The 26,698-nt window shown below is 38.6% G+C and overlaps 3 protein-coding genes across 7 annotated transcripts in view; all 3 read right to left on the bottom strand.

Moving 5' to 3' along the window:
- mapkbp1 (mitogen-activated protein kinase binding protein 1) overlaps positions 1-794 on the bottom strand; it is a 58,485-nt gene extending 57,691 nt beyond the window's left edge. For 3 of the 5 annotated variants that reach the window (XM_016274023.1, XM_016274027.1, XM_016274025.1), the window contains exon 1: positions 47-320. In XM_016274023.1, the coding sequence (XP_016129509.1) occupies positions 47-160 (114 nt within the window). In that variant the 5' untranslated portion in view covers positions 161-320. The other 2 variants (XM_016274024.1, XM_016274026.1) reach the window with 2 other exon arrangements.
- A 1,581-nt stretch (positions 795-2,375) lies between these two features.
- LOC107586645 (type-1A angiotensin II receptor-like) lies at positions 2,376-3,509 on the bottom strand. Its single transcript, XM_016274099.1, has one exon. It carries the CDS (start codon positions 3,507-3,509, stop codon positions 2,376-2,378), a length of 1,134 nt encoding a protein of 377 aa, XP_016129585.1.
- A 951-nt stretch (positions 3,510-4,460) lies between these two features.
- LOC107586590 (MAX gene-associated protein-like) lies at positions 4,461-25,998 on the bottom strand (the record flags this gene model as incomplete). The annotated part of the gene is made up of 23 exons (XM_016274022.1): positions 4,461-6,727; positions 7,426-7,548; positions 7,645-7,770; positions 7,941-8,456; positions 8,623-8,734; positions 8,819-8,938; positions 9,058-9,103; positions 9,295-9,458; positions 9,569-10,317; positions 11,076-11,378; positions 12,115-12,423; positions 12,617-12,866; positions 14,506-14,924; positions 16,445-16,481; positions 16,568-16,672; positions 16,876-17,066; positions 17,259-17,553; positions 17,666-18,306; positions 18,423-18,515; positions 18,613-18,732; positions 18,832-18,942; positions 19,058-19,130; positions 24,943-25,998. Coding segments are annotated over 23 exons (6,849 nt in total), but the record flags the coding sequence as incomplete, so codon positions are not given.
- Positions 25,999-26,698: the final 700 nt, after the last annotated feature.

The raw sequence follows: 26,698 nt of genomic DNA, 5'->3' as shown, positions 1-26,698 counted from the left end.
TTACAGATTCCATACATGCTTCGTGTCATACAGTAGTGCACTGTACCTTATTACTGAGATTCTCTTTGTTGTTCCCAGCTTTACTTCTTCTCAGTTTGATGGAAGGCGTGAGGAGCAGATTTTTAATCCGACTTTTGATAGTTGTGTTTTCCACTGTCATCTTGATTCGGTGTGCTGTTGAGTCAATGTTTCCAGCAAACACACGACGGGGCAGCTGAAGCCCTTCGCTCTACAATCACAGTCGGTAATCAATTAAACGATACGCTTCTAAAACAAGCCATGATCTGTTCACAGCCTTGTATTTCATATAACGTTACTAAACCAGTTGCACTGTACCTTATTACTGAGATTCTCTTTGTTGTTCCCAGCTTTACTTCTTCTCAGTTTGATGGAAGGCGTGCGGAGCAGATTTTTAATCCGACTTTTGATAGTTGTGTTTTCCACTGTCATCTTGATTCTGTGTGCTGTTGAGTCAATGTTTCCAGCAAACACACGACGGGGCAGCTGAAGCCCTTCGCTCTACAATCACAGTCGGTAATCAATTAAACGATACGCTTCTAAAACAAGCCATGATCTGTTCACAGCCTTGTATTTCATATAACGTTACTAACGGAGCTTTAAATCGCGTGCGGCAGTCCTGTCGGTGAGAGACGCGCTCCTCACTAGCGTCCATTTGTTCAAATGGGGCATGTTTCGTGTTTAGAGTCAGCAGTTTGACGGCGAGCCGGTCTGAAAGCTCCGCGAATCACCTCCAGCCGTGATACCTTCACCGGTGCGATGTGTGTATTTAAAAATTCTACTACTGTAAAGGCCAGGCTCATGAATATTAATTATGCAAGGCGACGGTTTTTTCAGTCGGCGTTTCTGATTGGCTGAAAGGTTGACGTCTGGAGGCGGGCGGTAGGCAGCTGACCAATTAACGATTTCTGTTGTGGGGGAACGCTTGGCTCCTGAATATGAATGAAATGACGTGATTTGATACCCCTGGAAGGGTACGAATTGGTGCGTGCTACCCAACTTTTTGTTATTTCAGATAGATATGAAAAATTATATTGAGTTACTACTTGGTTTGAAAAACAGTAAAGCAAAACGCACTAGGTCTTTTTGTGAAGCTTTCTGTTATTTATATGATGATCTCATACCTGTTCTTTTTTCTGTTTAGTTATTTTTAAATTATTTTTATTTATTTATTTTTACCTGTATTATTATTTATATAATACTGTATATTTTCTATTTCTTTTTTGTAGTTTCTATTTGTTCAGTACCTTTATATTATATGTTGGAAATCAATAAAAAAAAATGTAATAGTAGTATACATTAAATACACATCACGCATGACTACTAGGTGGACTATACTGTACATATGGGCGGTTGTGTGATACAGCAGTTTTCTTAAGGTGTAGACAATTCGTTAACTCAAGGAAAAGTGTTTCTTTTGATGTTTGCAGATATTAGGACTAATAGTAGAACTGAAAATTGTGGCATTATTATATTCATTTCCCCAGTTGGAGATATAACTCAGTTTTGCAACTTGGTAGCTGGTTTAAGCTGGTCCAAGCTCAAATGTACCATCTTGGATCAGCAAACAAACCAGCTACCTGCTGGTCATTGCATCTACTGCATAAATGCCCTTTGCATTTTACAACAATGGTTCCAATGTAAACACTGCATGGTTGCAATTCTCCAGTCTAGACCCATGTCATTCTGTGATATCCATGTAGATTTCCATGCACATAAACTTTGTAATATACATTTTCCAAGTACTCTAATGGAAAGACAACAAGGAGATGTCATAAAAACAGGGGCATGATGGCTGACAAATAAAGATTTATGAAGAACAAATTCAGCCGGCTGTACCATTCAGACTGAAAATAGCAGTAATTGAATGACAAATGCAACTGCTTAAAATTCAACAGATTTATCACTTCATTCCCTAACCCTTTGTTGATAAAAAGGGTTAAAAAGGTTACTAACACTGACAAATTAACATTTAGGCTATTTGTTGGACTGAATTATGGTTGGTGCATACCTATAATTTTATACAAGTCTGCCATCTAGTGATTACTTAGTTTTTTTTTTCATTCAACCGTAAACTCAACCTGACTAGCACACAGTATATGGCCACCTTTACAGCAATTGAAATTTAGATAGAACTCAATTGACATTTGAAACAGGGAGTCAGACATACACAGATACAAGATGCACCGTTTATCTATAACAAACAACTATATCAGTAAAATCTTACATTAATGGTTACAATATAGGAAATTATACACACACAAAAGCATGAAAACACAAGCACAAGAATATTAAAACATTAGATACATCAACTAACAATTGTGCAACTAGACAAGTGTGGGAGGTCTTTTAAAAGATCATTTTTTCATGTTTTTACTATATTGAGTTTTGCCCGTTCTGTCTTTGGAACCACCATGAAGTTGGATCACACTGAGCGGTTTCTCTGAAGGCCCTTCCAAATCTTGTTTCTTACCTACCTGTAAGACCTTTCTAACCCAGTTTGCCAACACAACCAGTTCACAGTGTCCTTGCTGCATGTGGAAAATTAAAGGATCAAGACATGCATTGAGACAGTACAGTATCTGGGAGGCTTCAGAGAGCAGGTTGACCACCCATGCAACCCAGCAAGCGTTTTTGCAGTGATCCAAACTGAAGAAAATGATACAGGCGATGATGTGAAGCAGCTGCCCTGGCACCCAACAAACCAGGAAGTTGGCAATGAAAACCGCAATCAGCCAGATGCTCTTGTCCAGGCCTTGCATGTTGCCTGGGCCCCACTGTTGCCGTGACTGCTTCATCCGGGAAATGATCTTCACATAGGAGGGAATGATGAGGAGCAGTGGGACAGAAACCTGAATGGAGTAATAGGACAGATGATTGTAGGTTGCTTCAGTGGTCCTGAACCTGGAGATCACCACTGCTCCACACACATGGATGCCATCCTTCCTGACCCAGTAGAGAATGTTAGGATAACTGAAATAGATGAAGAGGCCGGTGATGGCCCAGAGTAGAACCGAAACCAGTGCGCTGTTCCGAGGGGTCCGGATCATCCGAGACTCCAGAGGGAAGACGATTGCAAGGAAGCGGTCGGTGCTGATGGCGCAGATGAACATGGTACTAGACGTCAACCCGCCAAAGTATAGGATTTTCACCACCACGCAGAGTGAATGGCCAATTTTCCAGTGGTAGTCAGAGCTAATGTAGACAGCCCAGGGTCCCATAGATGCCAGATAAGCAAGGTCACATAGAGCCAGGTTCAGTACACCTATGGACCCAATACTCCAAGGTTGGGATGGACGCAGGCAAGCCCACAGGCTCCAAAGGTTTCCAATTGTTCCAAGAATGGAAAGTGTGTAAAAGATGAGAGGTATGAAGTTGGAGGCGTACATGCGGTTGGAGGGACAGTCCATGTAGGGAACCAAAGGAAGGGCCAAATCACTGGGGTAGGTGCAGTTCCAAGCCCAATAAGAACGGTTGTTTACTGCCGACATTTCTTATGCTTGGTCTATTCTTTTTAAGAGAAAAGAGCTAAATTAGTAACCTACCGCTTGTAAATTATTATTCTTAGCTTCCCAGCACCACTTTGGTCTGGATGCTAAACTTAAGCGGAATTTCAGTCTCATCTCATTCAACACATTAAGCAAAATATGCATTAAAGAATGGATGGATCTTACCTTGAGAAAGCTGAAAGAAGTTGGACTAGACCTATTTGTCAACTGCTGTATATGAGCCCTGATCCCTCCTTGAAATACATACGTACTTGCTCTTGGGAGTTACGTGCAAGGTAAAGACCATGAGTTGATAATTAACTGCTTCTGTAATTGTCTAAAGTCTCTACGCTTCTATTTTTTTGTACAACTTGTTAATAGCGACCAACTGATGGGCTACATTTCCCAAAAGCACCTTAAGCTTAAGTATGTAATAGTGACCATATGGTTATTTTAAGATCGCTGGGATTTACTGATAGCCATGTCCATTTAGCCAGTTTTGTTTCAATATCTTCCAACAACCTTGTTGGAGTAACAAACAAACTGTTGTCTTTATGTGAAAAAATATGCTTTAGTGAGTAAAATATGCTTTATGAACTTAAGCATGTTTATTTACATATCACTTTTCATCATTTCATTTTTGTATTATGTATTAAACAGCAGAATTTGCTCAACAGCTAATTGGCAAATGTAAAATTACATTCTAATAAAAACTATCTACAAAAAACTCAACACATTTGAAGTCGAAGGAGCACATTTTAGACTAAGCCATGGTATAAAGAAGAATGAAAATGACATCTTTTTAATCTTGTTTTTTTTTTTAAATCAACCAGAATGCCCAAAATCATGAATGTTAATGTACATTTTAAAAACATTAACTTTTCACAGACTTGTGTACATTTTTATTGACTCAAAAAGACATTCATCTCTTTTACAAAGAAGGTGAGGGAGCACTGATTTATAGCATATAAAAAAATAAGTATTTAAACAGTTCGCAGACTAACAAAAAGGAATCGATTTTACATATTTACAATAACCAAGAAAGGTTATATCAGCCAATATGCAGACTTTTAACAAGCTAACATTTACAAAATAAACCAGTGTAGCATTAAATATATACAAGAACATAAGCAGTGTGACTGCATCTCGTTTTATGTAGCTTTTAACATTTCTGTGTAGTTTGTCTGTACCTGTTTTATCTAAATATAAAGCAAAACAATTGCATAGTGATGACTACATTTTAAGCTCAAACTGAAAGATCTCTTAAAGTTAACCGCCTCTCTTGATGTGTGACAATTGCGTTACAACACTAAAATGCTTCAGACATCGTAATTTATGTTGCTATTGAGGTGGGGAATATGAAAATAGGGGTTCACAACTAAAAAGCTCAAATGCAATAAACTTACTGCACTCAAACGTCACCTATTACTTGCAAAACAAACAAAAAGACATAAGAATTAAAACTGCAGTACTAACACATCGGAATAAACCTCAGAAGTGTCATTCTTTTATTCCCAAGCTCCTAATGCTATTGTAATAAGTTTACTATTCCCTAAGACAACAATCCTACGTCCCAATATGCATATAGAAGAACCTTTTGAAAGGCACTCAACATAAGATATAAAGTTTCGTGTATATAAGATAGCTTTTCTGTAACAAGAACACAGACTGTTTGTACTGAATTTAACATCTATTATTGCCTTAACATGCATTGATGTAATGAGTTTAATCAACAGTGGTGTAAGTTTCATCTAGATGCAAAGACAATGACATTTGCCTGATCTCATTAGCAGATACATTCAAGGGTGAAGTGGCCTTACTGTTAAAAGTCACTGGGCAAAATTATTTATTCCTTAAAAGGTCACCTGGAAAACAGCCCTAATGATCCCACAAAATCCCCATCGCAAACAATTATGATCAGCTTCACCTTCACTGTGCTAAGGGAGAAACAATCCTATGTTTAACGATCAAGTAAATGTTTTCTTTTTCTTTTATTTTTGAACTCCAATGGGAAAGAAAAACATGCTCCAATATGGAGGTTAGAATGAGTAAACGGCTTCTTTCACAACTATTGCCACAAAGAGTGGATACACAATTGCTAGCAAAACCAGTCAGATACCTTAATGGTCTAGTAGTCTGAGTGTTCAAAAAAAAAAAAAAAGGTGAATGAACCAAAACATCTTTGGATTTACCAGAGGCACAATAGGTGGTGCCCACGGCAGCAGGACTTACACAGCAAACAAACAATAAATACATTTTTTAAAAATCCTATTTTGTACATAAACATGTTAAACGTGAGCAGCAGCTATACGTGATTCATAGATCGGTAGATCACATTTGAGGTCTATGAACGTCTTCCTCATTTGAGTCCGGTTTGAAAACTGGGGAGCCGGTAAACTTATTCACAACAGCATCTTGAGCCTTTAACCCAAGAGGAACCAGTTTAGGCATTGGCCGCCATGCCACACTGGTCCCTTCATTGGCTGACTGACCTGATGCAGCTTCACATGCAGCTTTCATGTGCAACAGAGGTGGTAGAGTAGGGGCATCACATTTAACGCTGCACGCTGGGGCTTGTGGACTTTGAACATTTGTTGATGGTGCAACCCCAGATTCGGATGAAACCGAAGGTGAATCTGATCCAAAAATGACTTTGACCAAGTCGTCCACTTTGGGTGGGATATCGATTTCATCTTTAGAGTCTGGAGACATTAGATCTTCATCCAGAGTTAGAAACAAGGGACTGAGAGCACGGTCATCATCCTGTTCTAGATCTGCCTGCTTGTCCGAACATGCCTGTACCTTGCCTGACACAACAATTCTCTGATCTTCATCTTTGTTACTCAGCTGCTGGCTAAGGAGAACAAGTTCGTCTAACAAAGACAGTAGATTTTCATCCTCAGGATCATTGCTGTCATCCGGACCTTTCTTGTCCAGTCCTTCCTGGTTGGATGAAGTAACAGATGCACTGTTCTCATCTCCTCCAACAGGTTGTTTGGGGACATCCTTGGATTGAGGCTCATCCACAACTGCCCTTTCCTCCAAATCTGGAATTTTAACATCTGAGGGGTACTGCTGATTTTCCACAGGTGCAGGGACAGATGTTGGCTGTGCCAGGACAACAGATGTATCTTCCACAACTTTCTGTGGTATTACCAGATTCTCCGCCGGTGGAACCAGAGAAATAACATTGGTGATATTTGGAAGGTTGGCGGAATCCACTGAAAATGAGGCATTGTAAATTAAAGAAATTATACCCATATGAATATCACTGAAGTATGGAAGCCCATTTCCACCACTGAATTAAAAAAAAAAAAAAAAAAAGGTATTTGCAACTTTTTTCCTTAGAATTCTGAGAAAGTCAGAATAGCGAGATATAACTAGCAATTCTGAGTTATAAAGTCAGAATTGTGATATAAACTTGCAATTTCAAGTTACAAAGTCATAGCTAGTTTATATCTAGCAATTCTGACTTTTTTGCCACTCACAACTGAGTTTATATCTTGCAATTCTGACTTCTCTCAGAACTGAGATATAAACTCACAAATACTAGTCAAAGTCCAATTCAGAGTGGAAAAAGACCAATTATGACTTTATAACTCACAATTGCGCTATAGTCAGGATTTTGAGATATAAACTCGCAATTCTGACTTGATTTCTCAGAACTGTGGCTTTTGTTTCTCAGAATTGCAGGTTTATATCACACAATTCTAACTTTAAATGTCTCACTTGCAAGTTTACATCACGCAATTCTGAGGAAAAAATTCAAGAGTTGAGAGAAAGAAAAGTCAGAATTGTAAGAAAGTGTCACAATTACCTTTTATTTTTCATTAATTGGCGAAAACAGACTTGTAGTCAGCTTATGAAAAATTAATAATTTGATTCAATAAATATGACTATATCAGCCAAGGAAACTTACCTTGTGTGTTAATGTTAACAGGACTGTTTGTAATTTTGATGAACTGAGGCTGCAATAATGGAAGGGGATTTTCCACTCCAACCGGGTGAGATACTGAAGGAACTATGGACACAGATGCTACACCTAGTTAAAAAAAAAAGACCACAATGTTGGTTATCAACATCACTTACTTTATACATAACATTTTTAAAATCGTCTTTGACCTATTCAGACACACACCTGGTGTGGATGATTGCTGTGTCCCTACTGAGGTGATGCCAATTGGTTGAAGTGGGTTGTTTATGGTTATGATTTGATTGCATGGAACCATGGTATTCATCAGAGGGAATATTTGAGGTATACACACTAAACAAGAGACATCGAAAAGTGTGAACATCCAAAAACCAGTTCCAACCAAGTCAAGTCAACATGTTTAATACACGAGTTTCACAATTTGAGTCGAATTACTGAAATAAATGAACAACATTCTAATTTATTGAAATGCACCTGTATGTATATTTTCTTCTCTGACTAACCATTAGTTAAAAGAGGTTCTCCTTGTATCAACTGGGATGAAGCACGGGAGAGAATGTTTGGCCGAATTCTGTCGCGTGGTATTGAGGAATATTTTTTAGGACTTGGGACAGAGACAGGTTTCTTTTGTGGACTGGAGTTAAAAGATGGCTGAGAAGGTTTAGATGTGCTACCTTTCTCTTTATCCTGAGTTTTAGGAGTGTTTTTGCTGCTATCGAGGTTTGCAGGTGAGGCTGTTGGTGCAGATTTGGAAGCACTTTCAGTATTTTCCAGGCTTTTTTGTTTTTTAATACTCAAGTCCATCGGTTTGGAGGGAGAATAGGTGGGTTCGGGAACATCTTTCAATTTGTTCTGGTATGCTAAACCTTTCTGTTTACTTCCAAGATCAGCTAGTTTAGGTTTGGGCATTGCCTCATTCAGCTGGGACTTCATCTCTTTTGCTTTAGACTGGGTTTCCAGGGCTTTTTGTTTAGCAATAATTTCATTAAGCTTCTGGCTGATGGACTCTGTACTCTTGTCTGTGGACAAAAACAGATATACTATTTGTTAGCAAAACACAGATGTTCAAGCATTCGCATTATATCTTATAATATAAAAATATATCACAAATATGATGTTGCTGATCTGTTATAACAACTTGTGTGCAAGAAAAAAATTATTCCACAGTCTGAAGGACTGCCTTACCACACAATAGTGAAAGTGTCTGTAGGTAACGTTCTCTCTTAAATTGCAGTCTCTGTCTTTTTTTTACTAAGCGGTCATCCTGCTTAACCAGGGACTCAATCTCTTTCTGAGCCTTCAAAGTAAAAAAAAAAAAATGACATAAACAATATTTTCAATGTGCTTACAAACATGAAATGAAGCAAAACCAACAACAAACCATTGTAAGGATTCTCATTTTGGAGGTTTCAAAATTTTTTGAAGGCTTTCCGAGTGTTGCCTGAAGTTTAAGAAAGCACTCTTTAAGTGTGCAGCGCCTTATTCTCTCCAGCCACACTCTCTGCACAAAGAGGTTTTATAACACAATGCATGAAATATATTACATGTTACAAAACACAGAGAAAGGGTTGGATCAGTCATTTGAAAAAATTTGTGTGTGAAACTGAGGATAAAACTTACCCTGACCTTCACCTCCAAACTTTCATTATGAATGTGCCTCCGGTTACTGCAAAACATTTAAAAGTAATGTAATTTTGTTGATTTTTGAGGACAGGAATTGGTTCATTTTCATAAGCAAAGCATCTATTTCCAGATGTGTTCGTAGTGTAGATGTGGACCAGGTCAAATAACAATAAAACATAAAAATAATGCAAACCATACTTCTACATAATCAGACGTTAATCAGGTGTGCATTACCTTAGATGTTGACTCCTCCTCAATGCAGATGTCCGAAATTTGGCAATACTGTTTTCCTCGGCAGACTCTTCAATGGTCTCAATATCAACCACCACCTCTGCAAAATCTTTCATCTCAGAGCCCAAACCATCTGTATCCAACATCCTCTCCACTTGATCAGAACCCTGGATAACAGGAAAAATAGAACTAGCCTGAACAAGCAATATAACAGTTTGTTGATATACATAAAATTATTCTGAAAAGGTGAAAAGAGTCAAAATTACAAAGCTCTTACACTCAAACTGTATGTATCTTCTCGGTCATCATCACTGTACAGGTCAGAGTCATCAGTTAATTCGGTTACGTCCGAACCAATCTCTTCCTCGTCAGAAACTGGAGCTATGTCAAAATCTTTTTCTGTCACTTTGGGATTAGCTTTGTTACCAGTCTCAGCCAAACTTGAACCACCTCCAGAAAACTGGCTGGGTTTTGGAGAGGAGGCACCAGAAGATGGAAGCTCGGATATATTTTCTGCTATTCGTTCAGAACCGTCACATCTATTTTGTTTAGAAGGATCCATCTCAGATTGGTTATGGACATGACCGACTGCCTCCTCTGTTGAAACTGAGCTTACAGAAATAGCGGTCTCAGACTTAGTGGAGTCTTGGTTGTATAGCGTTGAACTTCCATGCTTAAGCAATGTAAAGCCACTCTGAGGGAGGACAGGGGAGGACGTTGGAGCGATAATTCCAGTGTTTTGAACAGGATGTGGTGGGAGAATTCTCAATGTACAAGTGCCAGACTGTCCCAGAAAACCTGGAACAACTTTAAGGGTAGAAGGAATGCTGCTCAATGAGACTGCCTTGGATGAAGTGAGTGTGACTGGCTTGGCACTCATAGATGAAGATGTAGAGACTGGTACAGTGACAGCAGGCTTTGTCTGCATTTGTAGTATTGGGCTGAAAGATTTGACTATGGTGGCGCTGCCACCCTGAGGCTTTTTTGGATTGACTGCAGTAGGTGCGGGCAAACGGATAAAGGTGGCTGCAGGGGAAAAAACATAATTAATATGTCTTTTGGGGATAAGCACACATTTGTTTTGCTATTTCTCCAAAAAAGTTTATGAACCTGAGTAGAATAATCTTTAGACCATGCAGTGCAAAAATGACCACAAGAATTTTGATATTAAACACTGTTTGCAAGCAAAACACTAACAAATTAAACCATTAAAGTGAATTTAAATGCTATTCGAAAACACTTTTAGTTTACATGTTTAACAAAATGGCTAAATGTGCTCATAACCGGTTTTTAATTTTCTTAACTGATTTATAACAGCTTTACTTATTTAGTTATAATTATTGAACTAAATATAAGGCTTATATGCGTTCCTGTAGCTCAAGCAATAGAGCAGGGGTGGCGAACGTCGGTCCTAGAGCGCCGCAGCCCTGCAGAGTTTTGCTTCAACCCTAATCAAACACATCTGAAGAAGCTAATCAAGGTCTGAACGGTTACTAGGAAGCTACAGGCAGGTGAGTTTTAATTATTGTTGGAGCTGAACTCAGTAGGGGTGCGGCTCTCCAGGACTGGAGTTCGCCACCCCTGCAATAGATTATGACGCAAGCAAAGCCAATGTCATGGGTTCGATTTCCAGAGAAAGCAAGGACTGCCAAAATGTAAATGCGCACCTTGAATGCAAAGTGGCTTTGGATAAAAGTGTGTACCAAATGTGTAAATGTTAAACATCTATATTCACAGGGGTTTTTTTCAGAACCAATTAATATGGTATTAAAGAAACCACTTACGTTGGCCTTGAGATAGGAGGTTGGGTTTGATAGCTTTGATTTGACTTAAAGGCACCAACTGCAATAGCTGGCCATTAGGATTACGGTACAATGTGTTGCCATCAGCGGTCTTCACCACCTGAAGCAGCACCTTTTGGTTTTGGGTCTGTGGGGGCCGAGTCTGTGTGACAGGCTTTGTAAACCTTGGACCACTACTGGTGAGGCCTTTACTACGGGACATAACTGTGATATAAACTTTCTTTTTTCCAGGAGTGGTCGATCCAGGTGAAGAGACAGTGGTTGCTGGGGTTAGACCAGACCCACCTGAAAATAGGGAAAATATTTATTATGGCAACTAAAATGATAACGAATGATGACGGTGACACATTATATTCACAATAGCAAATCTGCTAATATAATATGAAAAACATAAGGAGCAGTCACACTGGTCGCTGTATTCCCATTAGTAGCTGGCACAATGTCACTGTGCATTTACAATCAAGCCGAACAATGCTCACCTCAGTTGCATTGCAAATGGTCTATGAAACTTATATATGACCACAAATCGCCAGGTAATTGAAAATGTGTAACTGGTTGCTTTGCTTTAAACAAGTTAATCAGGATATGATCAACAATTACCATATATTTCACAATGCTGAATAAATCAATATAAATTTTTTTTTTTTTAACCACTGTAAACATGGTGTCACACATCTTTAAATCTCTGTTTGTGCAAGGGAAAGATCTAATGTTAAGATATAATGTGTCATGTCAAAATCAAAAAAGGTTTTGTTGAAGTTTGGCATCAATAGAAGCACATGAAAGATTTAAATTACAATAGCAGTCACAAATGATGATAAAAGACGACCATGGCAGGGGTACACAAAACATAGGAAGATGATCCAGCATCATACATTTAAGCTGCAGCAAGCTCTAAATCACAAGCACAGACCCATATGAAGGCCAAGTATGTTAAATTCTCCCAGCAGATGCATGGCCAAGGTTTTGTTGGAGGGGCAAGCACAGACACACAATGGCAAACCAAGGAAGCCAGGCTTACCCAGAGGGAGGCTGGGTGATTTATTGAGGATGGTGATGGCAGGGGCTTGGACTTTTGATACAGTGGGAAAACTGGCGCTACCTGTGGAGTCTGAGGGCTTAGACACCTGGGTAACCAAGCCTGCTTTAACAGGAGAAAGAGCCACCACAGAAGCCCCAGCCTCTCTGCCAATCATCAACATGGAGGAGGGGATGGCAATTTTTGGAATGGAAGGCTGTAATTGTGAGGTGCTAGTGTTGGTCAGATTTTGAGAGTTGATGTGGTTGACCACAAACTGGGTGAAGACCTTTCCCACTGGGGGCTTGGTCACTGTGCAAAAAACAAATTAAGGAGCAGGTTAAATCTGCTACTTAAGTTATATGCATATTCACATGCAGTAAAGCTGCATAAATGAAAGGGTGTTACGCACTGCTCAAAAATATACTGGATGTCCAATATTTTGGTCAATAACCTTGAGAGCAAAATGTTTAGAGGTAAAACTGTGAACCTTTCCTTGACTTACCTACAGACTTGATGAGCGGTTTGGCTGTAGAAGCAGACGTGCTTGTAACTGTGGTTACTGTGGACACAGTCGAGACCGGAACGGATGTGATAGAGGCCTTTGTAACAGTTGATGTTGATACCACGTTAGGTCCAGACTGACTGACTGGACATATTCTCCCTGTAATATAAGCTGCCAGTCTGTTGGCAGGGTGCAAAGCTCCCATCTTTCCCAGCTCTAATTTGGCTTGTGGGTATGTCTTTCCATTAACCTGCAAGAACAATTGATCACAGGTTTCGAAGGTCAAGTTCTAGTCCATTCGAAAATAACCATAACTCAAAAGTTAATTTAAAGCTGCAGTTCGTAAGTTTTGCCTCTTTGTCGCCATCTCTGTTTGAAAACCTGCAATTGCAGCTGTTTGTGGAATTATCTTACTTGCATGGGTTGTGTGCTGGCATGGCTCCAGCGTGGATTAATCTAATATTTTGAGGAGTATGTGTGGCAGTCAGTCACCGCACCGGTGTGGATATTTACTGTACTTTGCAATCACAGATTCTAGCCAAACCTCTTGGAATATATTACCCAAATAAGAATTTTTACCGTATATTGTCATCAAGTAACAAGTCTGCCATGTTTGTTCGGACCAACTGACTGACTGGACATATTCTCCCTGTAATATAAGCTGCCAGTCTGTTGGCAGGGTGCAAAGCTCCCATCTTTCCCAGCTCTAATTTGGCTTGTGGGTATGTCTTTCCATTAACCTGCAAGAACAATTGATCACAGGTTTCGAAGGTCAAGTTCTAGTCCATTCGAAAATAACCATAACTCAAAAGTTAATTTAAAGCTGCAGTTCGTAAGTTTTGCCTCTTTGTCGCCATCTCTGTTTGAAAACCTGCAATTGCAGCTGTTTGTGGAATTATCTTACTTGCATGGGTTGTGTGCTGGCATGGCTCCAGCGTGGATTAATCTAATATTTTGAGGAGTATGTGTGGCAGTCAGTCACCGCACCGGTGTGGATATTTACTGTACTTTGCAATCACAGATTCTAGCCAAACCTCTTGGAATATATTACCCAAATAAGAATTTTTACCGTATATTGTCATCAAGTAACAAGTCTGCCATGTTTGTTCGGACCAAAAAAAAGCATTACAATAAAACGCGTTACCAATGGTGATTTTTACCAATGGTGATCGGTTAGCTCATATCACATCAAACCATGCAAATTATTATTATTTTTGTTATACTTTATTCTCAAATTATTAATGTTAACAGCATCAGCATTGCCTATAGTGTGTATTGTGTGTAGATTTCAATTTCTGCACAGTCTAATCTAATTGTCATACCATTCAAATTTCATATTAAGAAATTCTTTTAACCCAAAAAGCAAATTATGCTCCCTTCGAACTGGTTGTCTTTAAAATACAAATCGTGTTTAATCCCAGGCTATCTATAATCAGAAGCACATTTAAAACTAGAATATAATTTAATTTCGTTCACATGTATTTCATAATCCATATAACACATAATCCTTTCTGGATTACAATCCGCCATCAAAATGATACATGTAATTATTCTAGCTGCTGTGAGAAAAGGTTATAAACGACCCGCCACCTGCAGGATCCTCACATGCGATAGTAGCCAGGACAACTTCTTTATGTTTACAGACGTGACGTAATGACGCGGCAGCATGCTCGAATTTCCCGCGAAAACCTACCCGTACCACTCAAATTACAAAACATTATTATAAGCTAACCGTTGTGAATCGGGCTAAAGTAAGGCATTCGTTTTGAACACTGGCTGGTTATGTACTTGCTCAAATATTGATTTCTGATAATTTTTAACCAAAAAAAAGTTACGGACTGCAGCTTTAAATACATCTAAATGGTTTTATCAGATAACTGAATGCATACCGTTATCCGTCCTGGAGCATCAGGTGCTTTTTTCTCGGCCTTGAGCAAGCCTGCAGGGCAACACCTGGAGAGGAAGGGCAGACCTTTCACCTCACTCTTTTCTACCTCCTTTTTCAGCTCAGTTTTTTTTTGTGTAACCTTCTCATCTTCTGTTTTCTTCTCCGCAGGTTGAGAGATGATGACTTTGTATGTATCGACAGAACCATCCTCTTTCTCTTGTAGAGTCTTTGAGACTGGCTGAATGAAGTACTTGCCAATCCAGAAAGGATGCTTCAAACGATCCTGAGCCATGTGCTCACATACTATCTGCATAATGTAATTTCTGGTGTCCGTACTAGCCCAACTGCATTCAGATATGATCTCAAGTCGCTTGGCAGGGCCAGACAAATTAAGAGGTACAAGCTCACCCTCCTCAATATCTGTGAGCAGAAGGAAAATAGGGTTTTCAATAGGGATGCTCCGATCGATCGGCCGGAAATTGGTATCGCCAAATAATCACATTTTATGACTCGATAGGTACTGACTACACTTGGCCGATCTCACGAACCGATCACAATTTGATGACGTACATGATGCGTGAGGACATAAATGTTTTGGCGCCACAGTCATGTCATCGCCGGTGTGGAAATGCTATGACATTTCAAGAAACAATGAAAAATTTGCTATTTGTCGTGTATGTTTTGCCTGATGATATGATGAATGGATGGTTCATTTTTAACAGCAGATTCAGTGACGTTAGAGCTGATCTACGCCTCACTGCACATATATGCAGCACGTTACGGCTCCACGGGAACTGGGAGCTGATCGCGGCCGCTCTAGTCAATGCTTGTGTTTATACCAGCCAGCCGCGGCATGTTTCTGAAGCTGCTCTCTGCGCTGTTTGGCTAAAAATAGTCTTTAGTGAGTTGTCACAGCGTGGAGGACGGAACAAAACTTCGTCGGAGCCATAAGGGATAACGGTAACATAATACGCTGATTGTGGGCTGCTTTTAAATGAACATTTATTTATAAAACAAAATATCTTCTTTGGCCATATTAGCCTGCTCAATAGCATTAACACAGGCTTTACTCCTTTCAAACTGTCATCTGGAATGTCACCGTTTCTGTCACTGCAACTTCCCGATCAGGCGAACGAACACACACACATGAAATAGTCTGCAATGAATTTTAAAAAATGTAGTTTGATGTGTAAATGTAATATTTGCATCATTTATGATTTATTTTATCCACCTGTGACCCACCCGCAAACAATCAGAATGCATTTTTTATTACCCGCCCCGCAGATTATCCACAGCGCCCGTAGATATAGGAAAAACAAAATCTGTTTGCTGCATAAATCAGACGGACTTACTGAAAATGCAAATTCATTCTCTGCCAGCAGGAGGTGCTTTAAAGAGGGAGAAACAGAGGTTTCCCCGGTAATGGCTGTACACAAAGCAGCGCTGAGCTCACAAATGCTGCTTAATCAGGCATATAACATGCAAGACGAAATGAAAATGACATCGAAAATTTTCTAAAAATAGTCTTCCTTCAGAAATACAGTGATATAAAAATACCCGTGCCTCGTTTTGATTTTTAAACGTGCAGTACGTGCTCATGTTTATTCAACTAAGCCTTTTGGAAAATCGGTCAGTTTTGATATTGTGGCGAGCGCCACAAATAAATAAATGTATGGGAAACACATCCCACATCACAACCACCTGAGCCCAACTTCAGTCTACTCATCACCTTAACTTTAACTGCGTTTGTAGCAGGCGCCATAGCCAGACTGATAAACAAACACAGACCGGAAGTAGTAAGGGATCGGAGCATCCCTAGTTTTCAATTTAAGGACCAGCTTTGTAAGGCATTTTAAAGTCCTTGAACTTGACAATATGTTGTTTGCATAAACCATGGTTACATCAGCTATTTACTAATTATCAGTTAGGGCAAAACTGACCTTGCGTAGAGACCTGCGAGATGTGGTGTTGGTCAACCTGCAAAAATGACAAAAGGTTTAGTTAGTGTAAAGTTTTCACATGGTATACCAAAAAATGTGTCATCCTTCATGTAGGAATCTCACCATTTTTTGTTTATCATGGCACATAGAGGAAAACGGTCGCGAACGAGCACATGTAAGCTTGTTCTCCGTATTGTCCTCAGCCATATTCAAATTTCTCTCTTCCACCTGAATACAGTATGGAAATATTTAGGATATGATAGTGTACACACATCAATGAACTTACAAAACTAAGCTAACATAAAAAATGAGAAATACAAGGAATCGATTGCTGAAATATTAAACCCATTAAATCATGTTTAAATGAACAGTGATCGATACAGATGTTATGGTTGCAATGTCTTCTAAAAATGTAAGTCTGAATGTCTCACCCTTTTTTGTTTTGAAGGACTGAACAAGACTTCCAGATTATGCTGAAGCTCTCGAGACAAGAGTGCTGGAGAGGGAGCTCTTGGAGGAGGAGGACAGAAAATAACTTCTGAATCCGAACCGTCACTTTTTCGATCCCATAATGTACTCACACGCTTAACCGGTTCAGGTGCTGTCTCCGGATCTGTCAGAACTGCAGGAGAAGGGCAACACAACTCAGTTAATTTAATTTATATAGCTCTTTTCTCAATACAAATAATTTCAAAGCAGATTTTTAAGCAATACAAGCATATTGGGAAGATACAAAAATATTATGTTAATAGACAAAGTGGTCAAATGTTAGTAATGATATTAGTACAGCTACTGCAATAAATTATAGACTGACCATAAGCCTTTCTCTTTTTGTTTTTCTTTTTCCATTTAGCCTTGTTCTCCTCTGACACTCCCTGAGGTTCAGACTCATCTGTTGCACTTAGCTCCTGTTTGGGGGTCTTAAGTGCAACAACTTTGCGTCGCAGGCAGCTACAACCCAACATGCACTGTGGTTTTCCACAGTGATGATGTCGCCTCAAGTGAACCAGACTGGCACACACACAGCCAAGCCTACAGAATACATTGAGGCAGGGTGGTGCACGTCGTCTTATAATTCTGATGGCATCAGGGTTTCCTTTTGATACCCCCTTAAAACAGTAAGAAAAAGAGATCAGGAAGAATGTAAGGTGTCTTAAAGAACATTCTGTTATTACTTATAGTCAAACTACACACTAAGATGAGCTCCACTTTGACTAATACCTCAGCGGTGACAAGAGTGGCTAGTGCGATGGCTGCCCTTTCTTCTGTGATAAAGGTACGATGTTTGCCTTCCCACACTGCTCCATCTTCCACATCCATCAGCTTCACCAAAGTCTTAGGCGAACCTGTAGTACGTCCAGCTGCACAACTTGATGGTGTGGAGCCAGAAACTTCAACCATGGGAGTCTTATTAGAAGCTACCTCTGCAGCAGTTTCAAGAGCAGGCTTTTCAGGACTCAAACTCTTGGATTCCTTCTTATTTTTAGATTTCTTGTTTTGCTGTGGCTTTTTCGAGCACAAAGCAGGTTTGTTAACACTAAAGACTGGTTCTGTTTGCTTTGCTGTACCTGACTTTAAGGGTTTTTTAGATTTATTTTCCTCTTTGGGCTTAAATGTTGGCTTGACCTTTTTGGATGTTGTGGATAAGGTAGCTGGTACTTGTTTCTTAAGTACACTATCCAGGGTACGAACATAACTAGTGCTCTTAGTGGGTAGCTGGTATGCTACAGGTGTAACATCAGCCTGGGATAAGGTTGCAGCTCGTTCATCTATCAGTTTGCCCTCACTGGCCAGGTACTCATCCAGCATGTCACTACAAAATGCAGAGAGGTTCTTCTGTCCTGCATCTGTGCTTGACATGCCTGCAAATAAAATGCAATATTCTTTTAGCAGCATCATCATTTCAACATTTTAAGTTACAGTTAAAATCATATTAAAGACATGTTCTTTTTAATGAATAAATGCTAAAATGGTATACCTTCAGTAGGGTTTCCTGAGCCAGAGAATTTGTCTCTCCATCCTTTAATTTTGGTGAAGTCAGTGGTTTTTCCTGTCCTTGAAACAAACCGGACTACAGAGGGAAAAATTCATGCAATGAAAACCTGAATCATAATTCATGCATGATTTATTTGCTTATTGATTGTTAATATTAATAAGATATGTGTTACCTTGAGATGATGCTGAACTTCCTTCAGGCGAGAGTACAGGTGGGGGTATGGGTAATTGCACACCCAGATATTGCAGGTCAATTTCCAGGGTGAGCTCAAGTAGATTCAACTTCAATCCAACTATGATGAGAGAAAATTTAAATTAAACCTTTACTGAACTGTTGTATATTGTACTGAAATACAATTGTGATATTTATAAAGAAGTTCAAAATCAGAAACCTTCTTGTAGCACCGGATGAATGACCTGTCTGTGCCTCATGACTTTCAGATCACGTAAAAGGATTTTCTCTAGCTCCTCAATCTTTTCTTCTACATTTTCATACCTGGCCCCTGTTTAAAAGCAAAATAAATAAATAAAGGGAAAAAATGTTTTTTTTTTATTTTTTTTTAAGTCACTTCAAAGTGGTTTCTTCACATTAACCATGATAGCATATTTAATTCTTACCATCAGGATTCTCTGTGTTTTTTTGTGCAGCCTCCGATTTGGCATCATCTCCGAGGTGAATCTCAAGAGCTTTCTATTTCAAAATGAAGGTATATAAACCACACATAATGTCACAAGGATGTACCGATAGAAAGCGCGCTGTACACCAGGTCAAATAAAAAACTATTGTTTAAGTAGCAAATCAAATAAAGTAAGAGTTGTCCATCAATTAAAATTCTTCTAAGTCAAAAAAATTTTTTGTATGAAGAACAGGCTAAATTCCAAATCATTACTAAAATGAAAGTAGTGCTGAAACCCTATTGTAATTTGTAGGATTTTTATTATTATTATTCCGCTCTAAAACTGATCGTGCAGACCAAACCGTAACCGTGCGTTCATACCGCTGGCGGCGAGAGCGTCAAAGTGGCCGGAAGTCATTCATTTTCAATGTGAGCCGGCGTCGAGCAGAGGCACGGTGCGTCTTGGTCAGTGAGGGCGTCAAGGAGAGTTGAAATCAGGTCAACTTTATGGTAATGAGCTATGACGCCATTCGGCGGCAACCAATTGGAATGTAGAAGTCCACCGCTTGAGAGGATTCCAGAGCACGCAGCCGACCACATTAGTTCCCAAGCAAAATGGAGGAGAGGTTGATTATTGCTGTGGCGGGTTTCCCATTAATCTACGACGTGTCCCTGTTTGCGTACAGGGACATAATTTTAAAAATGATGCATGGACCAAGGTGTCTGAGATTGTTGGTGTTCCTGGTGAGTTGCTGATGTGCATTAACGTTATACATTTTCTGAAAATAAGAGGGAATTTCATGCTAACTTTAGCGCCAGAGCATGCAAAACAGTGTTACTGCTGCAGAATATTTCTGACATATAGACGCATATTGGATTAAACGTAAAATAGGTGTTGTAGAGAGCTGCAGCCAATTTATTTATTTTTTTTACACATCTGATGGAGACCAGAGGTGTATGTCACATATTTTAAAATGAAAGCAGTCGCTTCTGCCTATTTTTTTTTCTACAAGGGAAAAACAAAAGTTCTACAGGCCTCTCTCATCTTTTTAAGTGGGAGAACTTGCACAATTGGTGGCTGACTAAATACTTTTTTTCCCCACTGTAAGTTATATAGTTCTTGTTCTATAACTGGTCTCCCCTGTGGTATTGTCAACAAATTGCTTAGCTGGAAAAAGTAATGATAAATGTCATTAGGCTTAAATATATATACAGTCAGTGGCACATGCAGCTATGCCATTTCAGACATAGCATGCAAACAAGCTATTCTGAATTGTGGGTAATGAGGTGTTTATATTGAATATGTGTTTTCTATATCAATAAAGTTCTTATCATCGACCAATTTCTTTCTTTCACATTTAAAATATTTCATGAGGTTAATGCTTGTGGTCAGTCTGCACAAGATCAACAAGCTTGTTTGCTTTGTGGCCACTTTAAATACAAGACAAGCATTCGATCTACGTCAGAGCGTCCACAAATCTTTCTACAGCGTTGTTGGCAGAGCGAATTTTGACGCTCTCGATGGCGGTGGTGTGAACGCACGGTAAGGCCTAGAGAGCTGAAACTTGGTCAGATCGTAGTAGTCTGTCCTTCTTCTCAGATCCAAAGACTTGCCCAAATCGGCCTATGGGGGGGGCGCAACAGTGATCGAAAAGCAAAACTGCTCATAACTCATAGAGCATTTATCGTAGACTCAAAAACCTTACATTTTTTAAATCCTTGGGTCAAAACACACAAAATGCCAGACGGATTCTCCCTACGAAGTCCGTCTTTTCCACAAAATTGAGTTATGACCAAAACCTACTTTTGTGAACTAGTCCTAGGTTTTTCGCCCGATCGGAATCAAACCACTGTAGAAATATTTTCTGGACGGTGAATATCAATAATTATCAAAAACAAATTTGACTCTCCGTCGCATAGGCACGTCAAAACATTTGAAATAGGCGGGACCAATTTTACTAAAATGGCTATAACTCTTGAACAGAATGGGGTATCTTCACCAAACTCGGTACACGTGAATGAGCTCAATCTTTGGTCAAATAAAAAATAATTGTGCAGCTCTACCACTTGGTGGTGCTATAAGATAGAAAAACAAATACTGCTATAACTATGCAACTGTTGGTCTGATCCGACTTGAAAATTGGTATGCAGTGTCTTGGTTGAAAACATGGTTGCCATTGGCCGAAGAAGTTTAAGCAACTATTACACAAGGTTAACAGAGGTCGACTGGAACAAACCCACACAATATGCATATCATTTGATAGATCTAATTACTACAACTTTGCCTCAAGAACCATTGCTGTCAATCAAATCGTTCATTAAATATTCACAAATATGTTAAAAACCTACTTTTGTGAACTAGTCCTAGGTTTTTCGCTCAATCTCGATCAAACCACTGCAGTAATAATCTCTGTACTCTTTAGATAAATAATTATCAAACAAAATTTTGTCGTTTGGTTAGCTACAACGAGGTCATTTAAAAAAGTGATTAAAAAAAATACCCAAAAGCCTATAAAACCTAAATGAAAACTCAAAACTTTACAAAACTTGAAAACATGTGTCAGATGTTTCTTAACAAGCATGCAAAGTTTCATGGAGATCGGACCATAGATGGCGCTATAACAGTACAAAAGTTTTTAAAACAATATTTCAATTGTAAATGACCTTAAATTGCAGACCATGTTCATATTTTCACACAAACCCTTGATCTTCATATCATATGACAGATCTCTTCATTCTGCACAACTTTGCTTCTAGGACCACTGCTGTCAATCAAATATTTCACTAAATATTCAAGATTATTTAAAAAGACTACTTTTGTGAACTATTCCTAGGATTTTCACTCAATCGCAACAAAACCACTGTAGTATAATTCTTTGGATTAATTATGGAGATCCATAATTATCAATAATATATTGAAATATACTCTTTGGTTAACTACAACAAGTTCATTTCTAAAGGGGCATTGCCAATTATGCCCAAAAGCCTATAAATCCTAAACAAAATCTCAAAACTTTTTGAGACCAGGGGCCCGTTCTACATACGACGCTAACTCAGTTAGCTGGATTTGATTGTTGACGATTTGGCATGATCTTGGATTGGTTGGTTCTTCGAAGCTCTTGTTGTCGTAGCAACAGGTCCGTAAACTTAAATCTGCTCGAGAGCAGGCTTATTCATGTAAACAAGATTAGATTGCATATTTTTAAGCAGAATTGATACTTAAAATCTGTCCCAGCCACCGTTACTTTGTTACAAGAGTATCCTACTGATCCAGGAACAATAATTAAAAAAATAATCATCATTTAAAAATGTATTTCAAAATAACATAGGCTAATAATATTGTGTAGCCTATAATACTACAGACACAGTTTTACTCACTGAAAGATTTATTTGTCATAAAATAATTACTTAATAATTGTATGTAGAGTCTTACACACATGCTATACAGATAATGTAGAGTCGTGAATTAATTTGAGTGGTGACACCTATTATGGGAGTGGCTTGATGGAGCGCAGAAGATGCATATAACATGATCTTGACCCATGAAACTTTAATGCTGTCATGTAACAAATTTGTTTCAAAGATCAAATTAAATGAATTGCTAATTGAAATAAAACTGTAACGTCTGTACAAATATTACAAATTGTGAATATAAATAACAGTGCACATTTATCTATTTTAACATTTATGTAGTTTTGTTCGTTTCCTTATAAAGTCTAGAAATTTGTCAAGTCTTTCGTCAGGTGTCTTTTTTTAATTATATGATGCCATTACGTTGCTGTCTTGCCGCCAGCCAATCGCTGCATTGCAGATCATGGTTTCGAGTATTGATACATAGCCCCTTTTAAACCAACCCATTAAAGGTTGGTTTAACGGTTATTTTAAATCATTGATTTAGGTGGTTACAGGCTTGCTAAATAATATGTAATGTCTTTTTTCATATTTGCTTAATTGCTTTAAGTGCTTGAACCCCGGTAATTGCTGCTTGCAGCTATATTTGGATTTGTATTTTCAAATATGGCATATATTAATAAACGTTGACCCAGTTTTGGTGTCAATAACGATTTACAGGAAAGGCAGGAGCAAATGACTTAATTGCGCTAACTCAGTTAGCTGGATTTGATTGTTGACGATTTGGCATGATCTTGGATTGGTTGGTTCTTCGAAGCTCTTGTTGTCGTAGCAACAGGTCCGTAAACTTAAATCTGCTCGAGAGCAGGCTTATTCATGTAAACAAGATTAGATTGCATATTTTTAAGCAGAATTGATACTTAAAATCTGTCCCAGCCACCGTTACTTTGTTACAAGAGTATCCTACTGATCCAGGAACAATAATTAAAAAAATAATCATCATTTAAAAATGTATTTAAAAATAACATAGGCTAATAATATTGTGTAGCCTATAATACTACAGACACAGCCAGTTTTACTCACTGAAAGATTTATTTGTCATAAAATAATTACTTAATAATTGTATGTAGAGTCTTACACACATGCTATACAGATAATGTAGAGTCGTGAATTAATTTGAGTGGTGACACCTATTATGGGAGTGGCTTGATGGAGCGCAGAAGATGCATATAACATGATCTTGACCCATGAAACTTTAATGCTGTCATGTAACAAATTTGTTTCAAAGATCAAATTAAATGAATTGCTAATTGAAATAAAACTGTAACGTCTGTACAAATATTACAAATTGTGAATATAAATAACAGTGCACATTTATCTATTTTAACATTTATGTAGTTTTGTTCGTTTCCTTATAAAGTCTAGAAATTTGTCAAGTCTTTCGTCAGGTGTCTTTTTTTAATTATATGATGCCATTACGTTGCTGTCTTGCCGCCAGCCAATCGCTGCATTGCAGATCATGGTTTCGAGTATTGATACATAGCCCCTTTTAAACCAACCCATTAAAGGTTGGTTTAACGGTTATCCTACTGATCCAGGAACAATAATTAAAAAAATAATCATCATTTAAAAATGTATTTAAAAATAACATAGGCTAATAATATTGTGTAGCCTATAATACTACAGACACAGCCAGTTTTACTCACTGAAAGATTTATTTGTCATAAAATAATTACTTAATAATTGTATGTAGAGTCTTACACACATGCTATACAGATAATGTAGAGTCGTGAATTAATTTGAGTGGTGACACCTATTATGGGAGTGGCTTGATGGAGCGCAGAAGATGCATATAACATGATCTTGACCCATGAAACTTTAATGCTGTCATGTAACAAATTTGTTTCAAAGATCAAATTAAATGAATTGCTAATTGAAATAAAACTGTAACGTCTGTACAAATATTACAAATTGTGAATATAAATAACAGTGCACATTTATCTATTTTAACATTTATGTAGTTTTGTTCGTTTCCTTATAAAGTCTAGAAATTTGTCAAGTCTTTCGTCAGGTGTCTTTTTTTAATTATATGATGCCATTACGTTGCTGTCTTTGCATTGCAGATCGTGGTTTCGAGTATTGATACATAGCCCCTTTTAAACCAACCCATTAAAGGTTGGTTTAACGGTTATTTTAAATCATTGATTTAGGTGGTTACAGGCTTGCTAAATAATATGTAATGTCTTTTTTCATATTTGCTTAATTGCTTTAAGTGCTTGAACCCCGGTAATTGCTGCTTGCAGCTATATTTGGATTTGTATTTTCAAATATGGCATATATTAATAAACGTTGACCCAGTTTTGGTGTCAATAACGATTTACAGGAAAGGCAGAAGCAAATGACTTAATTGACATCAAGCTTACCACAATCATATGGATTTGTTGGAATATGGGTGAGTTTTCATTTTTGGGTGGCTGGTTGCTTTTAAGTTTCCTTTCTACATTCTTAAGTTAATAAACATGTTATTTATGTTACCTTTGACATGAAGGAGACAAACAATCGGCCTTCAACGTCCTCCAGGCTGGGCTGCATTGGAACAGGTATGGGTCCTTCGAACACATCATTATCTTCACTGAACTTCAATTTTCCTGTTTTTTTCTGTTTTGCCTTAGATTTCTTGAAAGTGCTTCCATGAGAGGATTGTTTAGTTGGTTCTGGAATGATGTAATCAAAAACACTTGTCTCACAACTAACAGCAGACTGCACTTCAATAAGAGGACCTGTTCTATCGGAGCACTGACTTTGAAAGAACAAGCCAATTGTTTCCCTGGGATGCTCTGGCCCACTGGGGACACTTGGTGACAACGATTCTTTTGATGTTAGAGTTCCATCCAGAGTTAGATCTGTAACAAAATCAAGAATCTTTCTGGGAGGTACAGGCCTGTCACTGAATATACCTAGTGGGAAAAGGTCGGGAGAGGAAGAAGCTGTGCGATCCAAAAGTCTTTCTGGAAATGAATCAAGGGTCTTTCTAGGAGGTACTGGTCTTTCACAGAATAGACTTGGTGGAAATGGGTCAGGAGAAGAAGGAGCTGGGCTGGGTAAGGAGAAGGCTGGGGACAATAGGTCGTCTAATGGCAGGGAAAGAGATTCTTCATGTGTGAACAGAGTGTTTCGAGGGACTCCTTCCAAAAAAAGCTCAGTACAAGAGCCCTTGGAACGGTCTAACAGGCAATCAGACATAGAATAACTCTCAGCAACATCAGGAATTGAAGTAAGTTGCTGGAAAGGAATAACGCTATTGTCAGTACTAGATGGAACATCAAAAACAGATGTAGTGACAGAGGGGACAATTGGTGTGTCAGCAGAATCAGTGTTAACTTCAGGTGTAGTTTGTGAACAGGTGTCATTCACAGTGTCACATGTAGGGAGAGATGAAATGTCTGACTGAGACTTGAGTGTGTTGTCAAGATCTGGCATAGAAACAGCATCAGCATTATGAAACACACTAGAGATATTGTCAGGTGTTGGGTCATAATCAGGTTTGGAGGGAGAGGTAGTGTTTGGGGCATTTAATGGATCACTGCAAATCAGGGATTAACAAGTACATTACAGTTTGTGTGTTACTCATTAGATTACTCCTCTACTAGTTAGATGCAGTCCTGCTTGGCCTCTCTGCATAAATATGTGAGAGGACAATTCCATTCCAGGAATGCATGACCTTGTCTGTTGTCAAACTGTTTACACGCTGCTTGAAAAATGTTTGAATCACAAGACTGGTGTGTAGTGTATGGTGCTTAGTGGACTACATACATCACAAGAGGCTGTCCATCATAGCCCTCTAAGTAGGGCCTATTACATTAGCCTCAAGGTAATACTTGTGAGGGCACCTAAGTAAGTCCTAGACAAAATATATCTTGGACATAGTAGTCAAGCATATTCAACCCTGCTCCTGGAATGGTTCAACCTCACAACAGAGTTTTGTACACACTTGAATCATGTACACTTACAAATTACAGCCAGGTGAAAGGTTGAAACAAATATTTGCATGAAGGGGGCTACCTTGTACCTGAACAGTCTACCTCTGGCTAATAAAGTAAATGAAAAGTCTTGGTGTTTGGTCACATTCAAGTCAAGAGGAACTGTAAATATATGGAGGAACTGATACCAAGAATACTTTTAGCACTTAATGGGGATCTGCTGCCTTAAGAAGGGGAATTGATAAAAGATACTGTCATGGTACCTTGAACAGTCCATGGCAACCAGTGACTTTTGCCCTTTTTCCACATGG

Source organism: Sinocyclocheilus grahami, unplaced genomic scaffold, assembly GCF_001515645.1.
Source record: "Sinocyclocheilus grahami isolate Dianchi unplaced genomic scaffold, SAMN03320097.WGS_v1.1 scaffold84.1, whole genome shotgun sequence".
In the NCBI taxonomy this organism is placed as follows: Eukaryota; Metazoa; Chordata; class Actinopteri; order Cypriniformes; family Cyprinidae; genus Sinocyclocheilus; species Sinocyclocheilus grahami.
Note: the sequence above shows the minus strand (reverse complement) of the source record. Positions and strands in the feature narration are given on the sequence as shown.

What these genes read in the sequence shown, in the direction of transcription:
- LOC107586645 (XM_016274099.1), bottom strand. Translation starts at nt 3,509, where the DNA reads ATGTCGGCAGTAAACAACCGTTCTTATTGGGCTTGGAACTGCACCTAC.